General features: G+C 41.4%; 1 protein-coding gene across 1 annotated transcript in view; it reads right to left on the bottom strand.

Annotated features, from left to right (window-relative positions):
- The window catches only part of fstl4 (follistatin-like 4), a 93,035-nt gene that overhangs the window by 74,666 nt on the left and 3,249 nt on the right, over positions 1-15,120 (bottom strand). Inside the window, exon 2 of the mRNA XM_068744661.1 lies at positions 12,792-12,825. Coding sequence (XP_068600762.1) covers positions 12,792-12,825 — 34 coding nt within the window. The remainder of the gene's footprint in view (positions 1-12,791; positions 12,826-15,120) is intronic.

Raw genomic sequence — 15,120 nt, 5'->3', positions numbered from 1 at the left:
AGGCTCTTTTGCTTTATGCAACTGTGAAGTCTCTCGTTTTACTCCCCCAAGGAAGTTTTCACCCGTGTCCAAAAGATTGTATTGTTTTGTTTGTTTGCAGGATTACAGAAAAACAACAAGACAGATTTGCACCCACCAAAAATGGTTATTTTCACATTCCTTAACTTGAATTGGAATAGTTGTTTCAATGTGGAAATGGAACTCTACCTCTTGCTTAACAGCCACTGCGCATTTGTCCACTAATGCTATTCCATTGTCTTCCAGAGCTTATGACATCACCATTTCTCTTCCCTCGGCAAATATTTAAAGTATTTATAACTTCATTGAGAGATTATGTGTGTAAGGCATGTGCAATCTATTGGAAAAACACTCAGCGGGGGCATAGGTCCATAATTCTCTGTTCCCCATCTAAATAATACTGAGATATGCCATTAATGAAACATGAATGTAATTATATTTCTCAGAGCATTTTATCTAATATGCCAAATGAATGGGGAAGGAGACTGATGAGAACACAGCGGGAGTTAATTAGCCTCATCCATGCGCAGAGGAGCTTCTATTTTGCGGCGAGGTGATGTTATTGCTTCGAGCTGATACGAGCTCAGACGAATGTGCAGAAGCTACTTCAGATGCGTGATTTAATAGAGGGCAGAATTTAATACGTCTTCAACACAGGACAAACAGAAGCTTTATGAAGTGCCTCAACTCTGTCAAGTGTTGAGTAAAGAGTTGCCCGAAGAAACTCGTGCTTCCTTCAAACTGTAGGGGTTTTTACTACCGGTAGTCTGTAATGACGCCGTTGGATGATCACTGAATGTCAAAACTGATGTGCACAGCTTTTAACTTTCTGCAGAACGAATTGCTGCTACAAAAGCTGGACGGTAACCAGGAAGTCCTGCGTCGACAGAAGGGTTTGAACGCACCGTCTCCGTCAGAGGAGGACGATGTTAGTCCTCAAACTGCTGCGCTGACTTAAAGATCTGCATGGGGTTGATGGTTATCCACGGAGAAAGGACGCTTTTAACTTTTAACTACTCCTCCTTCCTCTGCAATGAAAAATTAAATCACAATGACCATGAAAGTGGAGCCTTATTATCGACATTTTAAACACATTCATTGAATGGGCATAATGAATCAAACATTATGGGATGAGTGAAGAATTAGAATGGACCCCCGTAATGTGAATTATTTCCCTGAATCGCATGTTGAATGGTTCCGACCAGACTCGCGGGTTAAGATAAACCAGCTCACGCAGCGAGTTCATGCCGAGGGCAGGAACACAACACGGCCGGTCGAGAACAACGTCATCACTTGAACCGCAACCGCATCTGCATGAGAGTGTCATGTTGATCACTGGGCGGCACGGTGGCGCCGTGCGTTTAGGTGAATTGATTGCTCCAAATTGTCCGTAGTGTATGAGTGTGTGTGTGTGAGTGGTTGTCTGTCTGTTTGACCCCACAATGCGCTGGCGACGCGTCCGAGGTGTACCCTGCCTCTCGTCCATAGCAAGCTGGGATAGGCTCCAGCAGGCCCACAAGCGGCTGTAAGCGAGACGATCGGCTCATCTACAAGAAAATGGATGGATGTTGATGACTCATCCACATTCAGGGCCAGGGAAACTCAGCATTTAATTAGATGTTAATGCTGGCATCCATCGTTTTTAAAGTGTCCTGCTGATCAGGGGCAAAATGCGACATACGGAGGGACAACAGCACTCCTTCCCAAGATTAGCCTTTTTATTTCCACCAAGGAAATTCTCCTCTTCCTCAGCCCACCATTATTGAAAATGCTCTCTACGAGCATCAATGCAATAAAAGCAGTTGCAGCAGTGTAGTCCAGACGCCTACAGAATAGAATCAATGGGGCCCCAAACCTTGTATCAGTTATGTTACATGCATTATGACTAAATATATGTAATATGACAACAAATAAATCAACATGATGATTTATTTGTTGGTTTGCTGGTTAAAAAGAAAAGCATCAAGAAGAAAAATGTATTTGAGACAGAACTACAAGACAAACGTTTGATTACCTAGAATTACCGGCGCGTCTATAAATGCATGCCGTTATTACGTTAGACTAGAAATGAAAGTAAATTGATTAAGGTCAAAGCTCAGTACAGCTACTCTGAATAATAAATGGCAGTGTAATAAGTTGCGTATTCTTTACGGTCGTCTTGTGTGATTAAAAACGCTCAGATTACTTCAAACCTTGTTGCTGTTCATTTATAATAGATGCAGATTATGTCTGCCGTGCCAGAGTAAAGCTCGTCATTAGATTACTGGGGCCTCAAACGGGACAGAGGAGGAGCGACTCTTTAGTACTCATTAGACCAATGTGCATTATTTAAAAAAATATCTTATTTTACTCTGCTGATGGTTTTTACTGTTCAGATTGGACTTATTATCTCCAGAGAAATGTACACTCTCAATAATAATTAAAAAAAACACTGCATGTACTTGCAATACAACAGGCGGCGCTTTGGCTTTTGAAAAGGTTTACCGCTGCATTAAAAATAACGGATTAGCCGAAAATAACAAATTTAAACTAAAACTGATTCAGGATTAACCTTCAGGAACCAGAGAATCTGGAAACCGACCAACTCAGTTTGATTTTCAGACCCGAGACTTCATGAGGGCTTTGAGCTCCTTGCGTTTTTAGGTTCAATACAAATGTCTCTTTAATTAGAGTCATCAGAAAGCCTGCTCGATCTGATTCTATACGCGCTGCTCCGGTTTGGTCAGCAGCCGCTCCATTCCAGGTCTATCATGCGACTCCGTCTCTTTCCTCTCCCCGATGCCCTTAACCAATGACAGCTCCGTTCATTCACTGCCCTATTTCCACCGGCTCGGCTTTGGCACCGCTCACACACCTGGGAGTCTATTAAGCATGCTATTTTGCACAAACTGCTCCATTTTGTGTTGGAATACGAAATGTGTGTATCCATTCTCCGAAGAGCGTTTTTGAGCGTCTCCTCGCCGTCATTAAAACAAATCTTTAATAAAATTAATAAATACAAAATCCAGTACGATACCAAATTGTTATTGCTCAGATTTTTTTTTATTTTGCAAGTGAAACAGAAATCCAACGACAGAGCAAACAAAAGGGTGAGGGGTGAATCAAATATTTAATACAAATAGAGCTGCATCTATTTTTCTGAAAGAGACACATGGTATAAATAACTGGAGTTTGATGTTCAACAGTTCTGAGCTCCTGAAAAACATGAAAAAAAATACGAAAACATAATACCTCACGTGTCTGGTTAAAAAGAGACATGCGAAAACTGATTTGAGGAAGCACTGGTGAACCAAAATAAAGAAAGACAGAGACATATTTGATTCTGTGTGAGTAATTCAGTTAATATTTAATAAGTTTTAATAACAAATTAATCTCTTACTTGTCAACTCTTAGTTAGAAATTAATGCTGAAAACGTTCCAGTTGATGATAAACTTGGATATCAGAATGAATACCAAGGATCCACATTTCCTGTCAGACATGAAGGGAACACAGTTTCTCTCAACGCCCTTCACTTGGACATGGAGATTCAAAATCATCTGATTAATAAGTTATTTATTCATTATGTCACTTATCGGCAAAACTGAGAAAAAACAAGCCAGCAGGAGTTTCACAGCTGAGCAAAACTGATCGTTTGAGTTGATCCTCATCAATAACCAGGACCCATCCTCCCTTCCATCAGAACTCATGACCTTTTACAACACGCATTCGATTCTGGTCAGGCTTTCTACACACACATCTTGCTTGTTATATTTGCCATTACTGCAGCTGCTGTGCCGCTGCATCCCTTGGTAGCTGGCTGCCCGAGTCATTTTGCATCAAAATGGGTTAAATTATTCAGTGATTTAATTCCAGAGAAAGTGGCAAGTATATCTAAGAACAAGCAGCCAGCCCACCTGCCCAGCCACGGGTGCCAATCCCTCGCCGACATCCATCGCGGGCGGCCATGCTCGTTAATCCTCACACGAACCAGATGGATCATGATCTTTATTCACGTTCTTGCATACATGACAATTATCCCACACAATACTCCGTGTCCGTGACGTGTGGAGGCTCGACAGCGGCTTGTTGCAATCAAATGTCTTTCACATGCATTCATCCGGTCACTGACAGAAGGGGTGGATGTGGACAAACAGCTTTCTGTCCTATGTCCCCGTGTCTCAAACCTATTTTTTTTTTTACATTTGAAGACCTTTCTGCCATCTAGAAAAACTGATACAAACAATGAGAGAAAAAAATTAATGCTGAAAAGCACAAAATGTAAGTAGAGCTCGCGATGCGGCACCGAGAGGTCCTCGAGGACCTTTCGAGTTGCATGTGAACACGTCTGACAGATGGGGTCTTGGTAACTTGGCCATCTGCTACTATGGTGTTGTATAGGAAGATTAACACGTCAGGTTTGGATGTAAGCTCATGCACATAATTAATATCCAACGTAGACTGGTCTCAGCTGGGTTCCGTGCATTTCTGTGCGTGAGAAAGTCGATATCGGTCGCAACAACAATGTCCCTCAGAGAGCCGGTTTCCCCACGACACCACTGCCATTCATACCCTCTAGACTAGTCCGGAGTTCTAGTCTCATCATGATTCAGTTCAAGAAACAGTATTCCAGAAACAGTGGTTTTCATCATGATGTAGTTCCAAACTTTTGCAGGTTATTTTCTGCCATTAGCCCAAACTATCTCAAAACCCATCAAGTCATTTTTGTGTTATTCTGCTGACTACTATAATACTACTATACTACTACCACTACCATCGCTTGTCCCGTTGGGGGTCCCCACAGCAAATCAACCTTCTCCACTTCACCCTGTCCTTTGCATCCTCCTCCCCAACACCAGCCACTCTCATGTCCTCCCTCACTACGTCCATGGCAGTTCAAACCTCAGCATCCTGCTACCGATACAATCCCTGTCTCTCCTCTGGACATGTCCAAACCATCAAAGTCTTATCTCCAAAACGTCTAACCTTCACTGTCCCTCTTATTGTCTTATTTCTAATCCTGTCCAGCCTGGACACTCCCAAGGAGAACCTCAGCATCTTCATCTCCGCCTCCTGTCTTCTCCTCAGAGCCACTGTCTCCAAGCCGTCCATCATGGCTGTCCTCACCACTGTCTTGTAGACCTTTCCCTTCATCCTCGTTGACACTCTCCTATCACAGAGCACACCTGATACTTTCCTCCACCCGTTCCAGCCTGCCTGCACACGATTCTTCACTTCCTTTCCACATTCTCATCACTCTGCACTGTTGACCCAAGGTTCTTGAAGTCCTCGACCTTCTTTACATCTAGTTAGCTTGTAATGTTATTCTGAAAAAATAAAAATAAAACCAGAATAATAAGAATATAATGATATGTAGATTTTACTGTGAGGTTAATGAAGCTTTTCCTTTAAAGCCCACCGCTGAGGGACACATGGTGGCGCTCCGGTAAGTTGAATCATAAGGTCCATTTACTCAACGATCCCCGAGCTTTTAGCTCCATCTCTTTGCCTTCCTCAGCAGATGGAGCTGTCATGGCATTAAGTAGCTTAAAGTGTCGACTATAAACCACACAAGCGCCACGCAGAATGAGATGGAGGCAGATGTTATATACATGGAAAGTCTCCAGGATCGGAGACAACCCACGCGGACACGGGGAAAACATACAAACTCTGCACAGATAGGATTCAAACGTTCAAATGTTTATATCTAGGTTGCAGCAGACACACTTTCCAAATTCACCTGTCTGGCTCTGTACATTTAAAAGGCTGAAAATCACCTTATTTCTGAACCTTCACTCAATTACTCGATACGTAATTGGGCTGCTTTTAGACTTAGCTGGCAGCTCTGAGAGCTCAGACTCTCTGAAGAGAGGAGCTCATCCTTACAGCAGAGGGATATTGAATTCCGACAGTGGGCATTTTTTCTGTTTCACTCAGACTTCAGATTGAATCAGATGGATTGGGAGATTGCGTCGTTGCGTTTGGCGATCAGCTGCTTGCTTCTTCGAATAGCAATTTTAGTGAGAGTCTTCTTGGAGAGAGTCTCTGTTCATTTATGACCAGAGCTCACAGTAATTATACAACGGCTATGTCACCATTAAAAACAATAGATCCAAACCATTTGTTTGGGTTACATTGAATTTTATGTTAAAACCAGTGTGAAACAAGGAGCACACTACGGGACGGTTTCCGGGGTCAGGACTGTTGAAATTGAAGGGTGTGACTGCTTTAGACATTATTGGTTACGTATAAAGCAAAACAGTCTGTGCGGTCTGTTACCGCCTGGACTGCAAACCCTTTACACTGCAAATAGTGAGACAAGCAGAAGAAATTATGATTTTATGAACACCCTCTTGCAAGGACTAGACACACTACACTACACACACTCAGTGGCTGGCATGAAACAATGGAACTCCTTGGGAAGTAATTTAAAAATGTTGTTTAAATATTTAGTATTAACAGTATTGTATGAAACAGTGTGAACAGAATTATTAAGGATGTTATTACTTGGTGTAAAATGTTTCATGCTGTAAGACGTGTGAGGCCATCTAATATGTGCTTTTAGAAATTAGAACGGGGTAGGAGTTTAAGAATTTCTCTTCTTCCTGCTCCTTTTCGTCTTTGCATGGTATGCATCATTATTTTGAATCTCTAAGTCATGTTTTGTATCATTGCATTACCAGGAAAATAAAATAATATATAAAATAAATAAATAAATAAAAAACTTCATATTCCAACTATATTAAGCGCAAGTCAGGAACGATGTTTATTAGATAAAATGGGATAAACTATGTGGGGGGGGTTAAGGTGAACGGTGTTTACCGAGTCATAGAAATGTGACCCGACAGCTGGTTATTAATATTTCCACCTCCCTGGAGCTATGCAAATACACTTTGTCCTCTGCAAAGTGCTGCTGAAGACACTGCTGGTCACAATAACTTATCCTAAAGCTCTAGCAGGCGCAAATGTAAAGTATACATCACAGCGAATGTATGGCTGTTTATGCAGCCCTGTCTTTTCCTATGCATTTGCTGGAGAGAGGACGAGCAGCGAGATCTAATGAAGGCAAAGGAGCCGAGCGCAGAGGCATATAATCTGAATTCAGGAAGCAATCATTTTTGTTCTCGCCTCGTAAAAGCCATCTGCTGCTGATCGGTACGGCAGCAAGGTGAAGGTAAAGAATGGATCTGCAGGGTTTGCAGCAATAGCCGTATATTAGTAATGACCGCTAGTGATTTGCAAGTAAAGCGTAATTACAGGTATCGATCGTTTCAGTAAGTACCTGATACAATGTGGGAATATCTCTCCATACCCCTTTATGACTGATGTTTCAATTGAACGCATATTTTACAAGATATGATTTTTGGGATAAAGCTTCCATTATAAATGGAAACATCCATATTTTTTTGTTGTTTTCTAATATCTAGACATGTATCCGGATTGCTCTCAGAATTTAATGGGATCTAATTTAGGACAAGACCCATCTTCAGGTTTCAATTTATTATAATTTTTTTTAACCAAGATCTATCCAGCAGTTTTTCTGTAATCCTGCTAACAGACAAACAAACACGATCAAAAACATAACCTCCTTCGAGTCAACATTAATAATGTATCACCAAAGGTTAAATATAGAATAGTGTCCCATTTTTTTGTTTTCTCTCTCTCTTTGTTTCCTGTGTAAAAAAATAAAACATGGAGCGTTATAATTCAACAATTCATGTGAGGGAAACAACACCTTCACAAAGATCCATCTTCGTCTGCTGATTCTTCTGGTACGTCTCTGTGTGTAAGAGGCACAACTTTCCACAGTCAGAGTAAAATGTTATTCAGAGTACCCCTGCCAATCCCTCTCACCCCCCCACCCCTTAAACCTCCAGCAGTACCTGCGGCCACGTCCGGTATGGAGCTTCCTCTGTTGCATTCCTCTTTGTCTTTGAGACTTTTTCGGGGGGGGGGAATTATCTCATTGTGAAACTTTAGCAGCGTGTGAATTAAATTGGAAAGGAATTACACCATAATTCCTGGACCAATCAATTTCAGGTTTCTGACAATGTGAGATTTATTGCACAAATCATAACTTCACCCGGAGATATTATAATTCTGTAACCACATCCGCAAAAAAGGTGGGCCTGGTGTCAGAAAAGACGATTTCATTTTACTATTTTTAATTAAGTCCTCAATGAACTTTTCGCTCGGTAATCTTTATTGCTTTGATTAACGACATCACATTTCATTGAGATTTACAATGTGTCGGAGATGGTGCCTTTCAGCTCTCAGCCCCGAGAATGTATTCTTCTTGCATGTTATAATTATGCAGGATGTCTCCAGGGAGAGCAATTTACACATGACAAAATCTTACATATGCAAGCCCCCTAAGATGGATTTGATGGGAGTCTATTGGAACATGCACAAACAGGGAGAAATGTGTATGAAAAGATTAGAGCTAACTCTCACCCAGAGTAAAATGAATTAAATCCCAGAGTTGTTATTTTAATTGTGTGAGATCCACAGCTGAAAGCCGCTTTCGTTTCTCAACCGGTGGTTTAATGATTTCCTTCTCAACCTTGAACACAGTTGGAGGTGATAACGTTCCGCCTCCACTCCATTATACAGCATCATCCTTCACATCACTTCACCAAACATACATCTGCTCTCTAATCTTGTTTCCGCATCACATCTCCCCTACACTTCGTAAAATCCTGCAAGCCTTGTAAAAAAAAATTAGGTAGAACCACCTTGACAGTGAGCGGCTTCAGCAGAGGTCAATCGATCGGGGGGTATTTAAAGATCTAATAATAATAATAGTTAGAAATGAAAAAGCAGCTATCGGACTGGTTGATTGGAACACTAAACTATAAACCATTTCCGAACAGTGAAAATAACAGCTACAGCCCCAACTCTCTTATTTCTCCACAAGTTTTAAAGGTTTTCTAGAACTCGAGTTTTTTTATATTTTGCCATCCACGTGGACGATATCTTATACAAACTAGGAACAATTCATTGAGGTTTCGCTTTACGATTCCTCAATCAATATGACATGTATTGATTGAAATCTTTAATTATTTTGTAGTCCCTGTATTCCTGCTTTTCTGAGCCTCCTCAACTTTCTCATATTTCCTTCCGCTTTCCTCCCAAGTAGGTTTTTTTTTTCCCTTACAAAGAGAGCCTTCCGGACAACCTTGTCCCATCTGGTTTCCACCCAATTGCAATCTCTGCAAAGGTTCATAAATTCTAGGTCACATATTAAATCTGTTTTCCATAAATTAGTACAGTTCCCAGACACTTATATGAAATATCTGTGACAGTCTTTGGTCAAATTAGCAAACACATGCTGCAGGACAGCACAGGACAACTTCCCCCATTGTGACATCACATCGGGGGAGAACGCTGAACTACGACAGAACTACGCAGGATTGACTGGACGGTTTCATTTAGCAGTTTTGGGTTTGTTAATTACGACCCCAAACCACCAAAATATTAGTGTAAAGACATGGGAAAAGTGATGTCTTTCATAATATGTCCCCTTTAATCATTAAATTCCAGATTAATCACCATTCCCTGGTAGATAAATGGGTAATATTCCCTTTTCCCCATACGGATCTCATTAACAAAAATAACACAGCTCGAGCAGAAGAGGCACCGATGAAAATGACGGCCTATTTTCCAGACTGTAATGTTTCGGCCGGAGGTGGCTGCGCATCAGCAGCTAGTAAAAGGTCAATTATGGAGGATGTCTTTGAGCAAGCTTGAAACCTTTCCATGCAATGTTATGAACTGATTTGTTATTTAGAGGTGAAGCAAGGCCATTGTGATAAATGTCATCTCAACAAGAGGAGCGTCGACACCACAATTCGGAACAAAATGAATGAATAAATGCAAATTAAGGGTTAGGGTTGGCCAAGGGCCATGCAGGTCACCAGCCGCATAGGGGAGTCTGAGCAAGAGGTCGAAACAGGCTTTGAGAAGAGGGCCCCAGCATTCCATAACTGGTGTGATGAGGTCTTAATATGTTCAACCCCGGGGGATTGAACCGCACCATAGCAACAGGAAGTGCGCTTCTTGAAAAACAAGCACAGAAGAGGATGCTAAATGGGGGCCATGAAACATATCAGCTCGCCGGTTCACCATAGGTCACGCCTCGCAATGTTGTGAAATGACATGTATTGTGAACTCGCATGGCGAGGCGGCTTCGTGACACCTTGGGTCGGTCCAGTTTGAACGAAACAAAATGGGTCACAGAGATGAAGATTCAATTTGGCAATGTTGTGTCAGGCCTCTGAAAATAGCCGTTGACCGCTGCTCTGAAATCGAAAAAAGACTTCAAGGAGAAAACAGCAGTTCTAAATGACTGGTAGAAGCCTCTCGGATGAGTGGTGAAAAGTCTCCGAGCAAACTCCAACAAGTCCACTTGATTCTTTGTTTTTACTCTTCGTGATTTACCGCGACCTGGATGACTGCATGAGAACCTACACAGATAGGCGAGTTAACTCAAGAGGCCAAAACCGCACGGCGACTAGTGACAGCGTGTTAGTCCAGTGTGAACCACGTCAGCTCTGGTACGACATGCTGGAAAGGGTTAAATACACAACAGGTAACCAATACACAAACCGTGTAGTACACCATGTAGTAGTAACAGTAGTAGCATTTATAGTTGTAGTAGTAACAGCAGTAGTAGTCTTAGCTGTTGCAGAAGTAGTACTACAAGCAGGAGTACTAGTCAATGGTTGTAGAAGTAGTAGTAGTAGTAGTAGTAGAGTAGCAGGCCACTAAAGGCTGCACTAACAGGACTAATCCACACGGTCACCGGATGTCGTTTTTCTTCAGAGCACAGAGGCAGAGTTCTGCCCCAGCAGAGCTCGGCTGGCTGCAGCCACAGGACACAAATCCAGCACAATATCACTTTGTCACTTGGACCCTTAGCTCTGGAGACAAATATTAAAATAACATGGGTGCATAAATCCACAGCTCTGACCTTCAGCCCATTGTTTTGCTTGTCTCGCGCACCCATAAACTTCCTGTGTCTGCATACTGAACGGGTTTTCTGCCAACTACTTTATGTGCTGCTGTTCCAACAAATGTGGCTTTACTTTCACTTTGCTGCTGAAAATTCATGCAAATGCTGCTGGTGCAGAGCCGCATTTACAATAGTTTGCATCAGCCGACCCATCAAGGTTGGTGTCACACTGCACTGTAAAAAAAAAACAACAACAAAAAACAGGAAGTAATTTCTTAACAGGAATCAGTCAGCAAATATTGATCTTACACACAGATCACTCAGCTTCCTGCTGATGGAATTCAATGCATTCAAATGATCAAATATCAGAATGATGTGGACAACACCACACAGTAAAAAAGAAAAGACTCTTGAACAGCTTAACCAGCCTCTTAAACAAATGCAAGATTGAAAAGCCACCTGAAGTGGAAAAACTCAAAATGCTGATTAAGCATGTAATCATTCTCGTGTGCAGCAACGTGCACCCACAGGAACCCAGCACGAATCTCTCTTCTGTCACTGATTGCATTGAAAACAATCATTTCATTATTGCTTTTCATTCTGAAACTCTTTTTAACCCAGAGGTCACCGTGTGTAACACAACGGTTATATCCACGGCAGAATCTTATTTTTCCACTTCCTTAGATGTGCACAAGCTCTTGCATATTAATCTTGATCGAGGTGAGAGCGAACGTTCCCACGTGGGCCGAGTGTCGTCATGAAAGAAAATAAAAATGACAGATTGTGATGGAACTTTATGACCCCGTTGGTCAAATTGACAATTTAAATTGCACATAACCTCCGAGTTAATCCTCCCTTGTAGGGGATGGTTAGAAAAAACATGAATAAAAACTAAATATATAGCACCTGGTGTTTTTCTGCGGCAAGTTTTATAGTATCTATCAGGGTGTTTGGGCTAAAGTCTAATGCTCAGGCAGCTACTGGTAAGACAAAAAGGAGATTCTTTAAGTCATGATAAAAAAAAAAGTCAATGATCTTGATATTTTTTTCAGTCCTGTATTCATACAATCAATATTCAGTTTAATATTAATGTTATTAATCTCCGTTACACATTCAGACACTTCCGCTTTGTCAAACCAAAGTCTCTTCATTCACCGTCATTACTCAGAATGAAAAGCAGCAAATCCTGTTGTTAAAACAAAGCAAAGCAGAACAAACAAATCTTTGAAAATGCTCTTGAGAAATGACCAAACAATCAATTATTTCTCAAAATGAAGTGATGCCAGCGAATTTCTAGGCCAGAGTCAAAGGTAGCCCAAACCAAGCAAACGTTGCTTCATCATTTCTGACAGACCGAAGATGGTCGACGACTGAATCATTATTCACCTGATGAATTCATGTTTCAGCTCAGGGAAGGTCGGAAGGAGTGATCGGTGATGCTTCTAGCAGTTTTTCTGTCGAGCTGGAAGAGGATGGGAGGACGCAATGGGGGGGGGGGGGGGGGCGCTTCAGTCACAATTAATGAAAACCTGCTCATCGACTTCATCTCAGACGGTGTCACATGATGCCAGAGACAAACTCCCGCCTGCAGCCTCAGGTCTGGCTGGTAGACTGACAAATGAAGCCATTTCCAAAAATCACAACCTGAGCCGAGCTACGAATAAATCTGCCGCAGCAGCGCCCGTTTGGTTCATTTTATCGACAGATTCTAATTACCGTAGCATGTCCCAGCAAAGTGCATGTCACAATAACAGCAGAAAAATAACAACGATTTTGACATGGAACACAACATGGTGCATTTTGAAAAATGCTGCTTGGTTTGAAGACAGTAAGTGTACTCACAATGATCGATGTGCCCGTCTGCCGCCCCCTTCTCCTGCAAACCAGAGAGCACATACAGAAATGGTTATTACAGGCTCTGCGGTACGAGACAACCCCCCCCCCAAAAAAAACACCTTTTTGCAGCTTCTCCTAAAACCATTTCTTCCTCTGCCAGAAAACAAAGGGGAGCAAACACAAGAGGAACAACAAAGAAAAGAGACGATGGTAGATGAAGGCAGACAAGCCAAAGGACCTTCTTAATGTTACTTCCCAGAATCAAATTTGATTACCTTAATTGGAAATACAACTGGATGCCGGATCGCATTGTGCTGCAAATTATGAGACAGCCGATAGCAAATGGATTAAGTCATTGTCCGTCCTTTGATCCTGATCATTGATATCAGGAGAATTTTTTTTTTCTTTAAATAGTTGAGCAAATTACATTTTATTGAATTTAAAACCGTGTTCATTTGTTTTTGTCTGTATTTCTCCGCTGTTTTTATATTATGTACAGTGTGTAAAGCGACTGAGATTCCAGAAAAGCGCTATATAAATAAAATGTATTATTACAAATTAAATGGCACTTAGTGTCACTATTTTATTAAATTATATCTAGAAATGATTACCGAGATGAATGAAACGTCAGCTGTCCCCCCCCGCAGGAGTCAGGGACGTGGGTATGGGTTGTAAGCATTTTAGTGTGCATTTTGCACTTGTTAGCCACTGATCACTTGCAGCAGGAATGTCATTCTGCATAAATAGATCAAAACACGAGATGCAATTTAAGATTTATTGGCACAATAAAGGATGAGGCCGTTTAAAAATAGAATGGAAGCAGGCAGTCCAATGCAGCAGCCCGTCTGAAGGCAGCAATTGAAGTGTTGTGACATTTTGGATTCTTGTCCCTCGGTGTGTATGTCAATGGTAATGAGGCTCAGTGATAAAACTACGTCCTCGCCTCCCAGGAGACAGAGCCTAACGGAGAACTCAGCCGTTTTACCGCTTCCTGTCATCGCCGTCTTCTTGGCTCCTTTCTTTCTGCCATCTGAACTGTAGACATGCTTCCACATGCAGGTAGAACAAAAAACATTGTGTGTGCTCATCAGCACCGTGTTCCATCATCCTGAGTGTCGCTGTTTAATCAATTGATTAGAGAATCAAACCAAGCGTAGAGGTGAAAGATAGGCTACGAGCCTCTTTCTAAAAATACTATAGCTCACTCATAACGCCACAGCCGGTTCATTCCGCTCGTCTTACCAGCAAATCCGTGTCGCTAAAAACATACTTTAAATTTCAGAAAGCCCGTCGTGAATTTGAGTCGCCGTTAAGTGAGGACCATCTGCGCTGTAGAAGCCATCATGGTCCCATGAACGGAACATGTGTCCAATGGAATTACATTATTATTATTATAATATCAAGGAAACGTTAAAACTTTATTATACAGTACAAAGTCTTCCTTCCGATAATGAAAGAAATGTGAAGGCTGCATGTCTCCCGTTTTACCACTACTCTGAAGGACATCACGTCCTTGGCAGAAAAATATGCACCGGCATGATCCAATTCTGTGGCTTGTTTGGATGTGGGAGCCAACTTAATTCCCTTTGCAAATGATTGTGTGACAGTTGGTTGAGCAGGATCAGGTTGTACAGAACAGAACGGCGACCATAATAAAGCCGTCACGTGACTATTGCGTGTTATTTAACTGAACCGCGTTAGTGTTGTAATGTCTTTCACGTAACTTGAAGCGGAGCTAGTTACCAAACAGACAAGGCAGAGGTCTCCGTTGGGAATGATGAACTATTTTCATATGAGTGTTCTTTTTTTTTTATTAAACTGAGAACTTGTTTTTTCCCTAATATATAATTTAATCTGAAGATGCGTCTGATGCACCGAGTCGCTCAGAAAGAAGGAACACTACTTTCTAAATACATATGACTTGTAATTAATCAGCCAATAATTTGAATAGATTTTAATTGATCCAGCTAATTAATTATATATTCTGAGTGGAGAAAGTGTCATCTAGTGCAATAAATATTGCAGTGGATGCGTTTGTGTGGCCGTTTAATCTGACAATAGGGGTGCAAAACAAGAAATTTATATCTATGCCTGTCAATAATACTTGAATATTTTGCATTCATCAATTCATGCTTAAAGTCTTTATGTAATAGGATACCAATTGTTTTTAATTCTATAACATCAAGCAGGCCAAGATTTAAAATTTTATACCTATTGTGTTTAGCAGAATCATTTCACCAACCGTCTGCTGAATGTGATTTTAATACATGTGCCGTTAAATCTGAAGGCTCGTGTATCTGCACCCGTCTCCACTGATACGACTAATTATCAAGGC

This window comes from Brachionichthys hirsutus, chromosome 10 (assembly GCF_040956055.1).
Source record: "Brachionichthys hirsutus isolate HB-005 chromosome 10, CSIRO-AGI_Bhir_v1, whole genome shotgun sequence".
In the NCBI taxonomy this organism is placed as follows: Eukaryota; Metazoa; Chordata; class Actinopteri; order Lophiiformes; family Brachionichthyidae; genus Brachionichthys; species Brachionichthys hirsutus.
The sequence above is the reverse complement of the archived record's forward strand: the minus strand, read 5'-3'. Positions and strand labels throughout refer to the sequence as shown.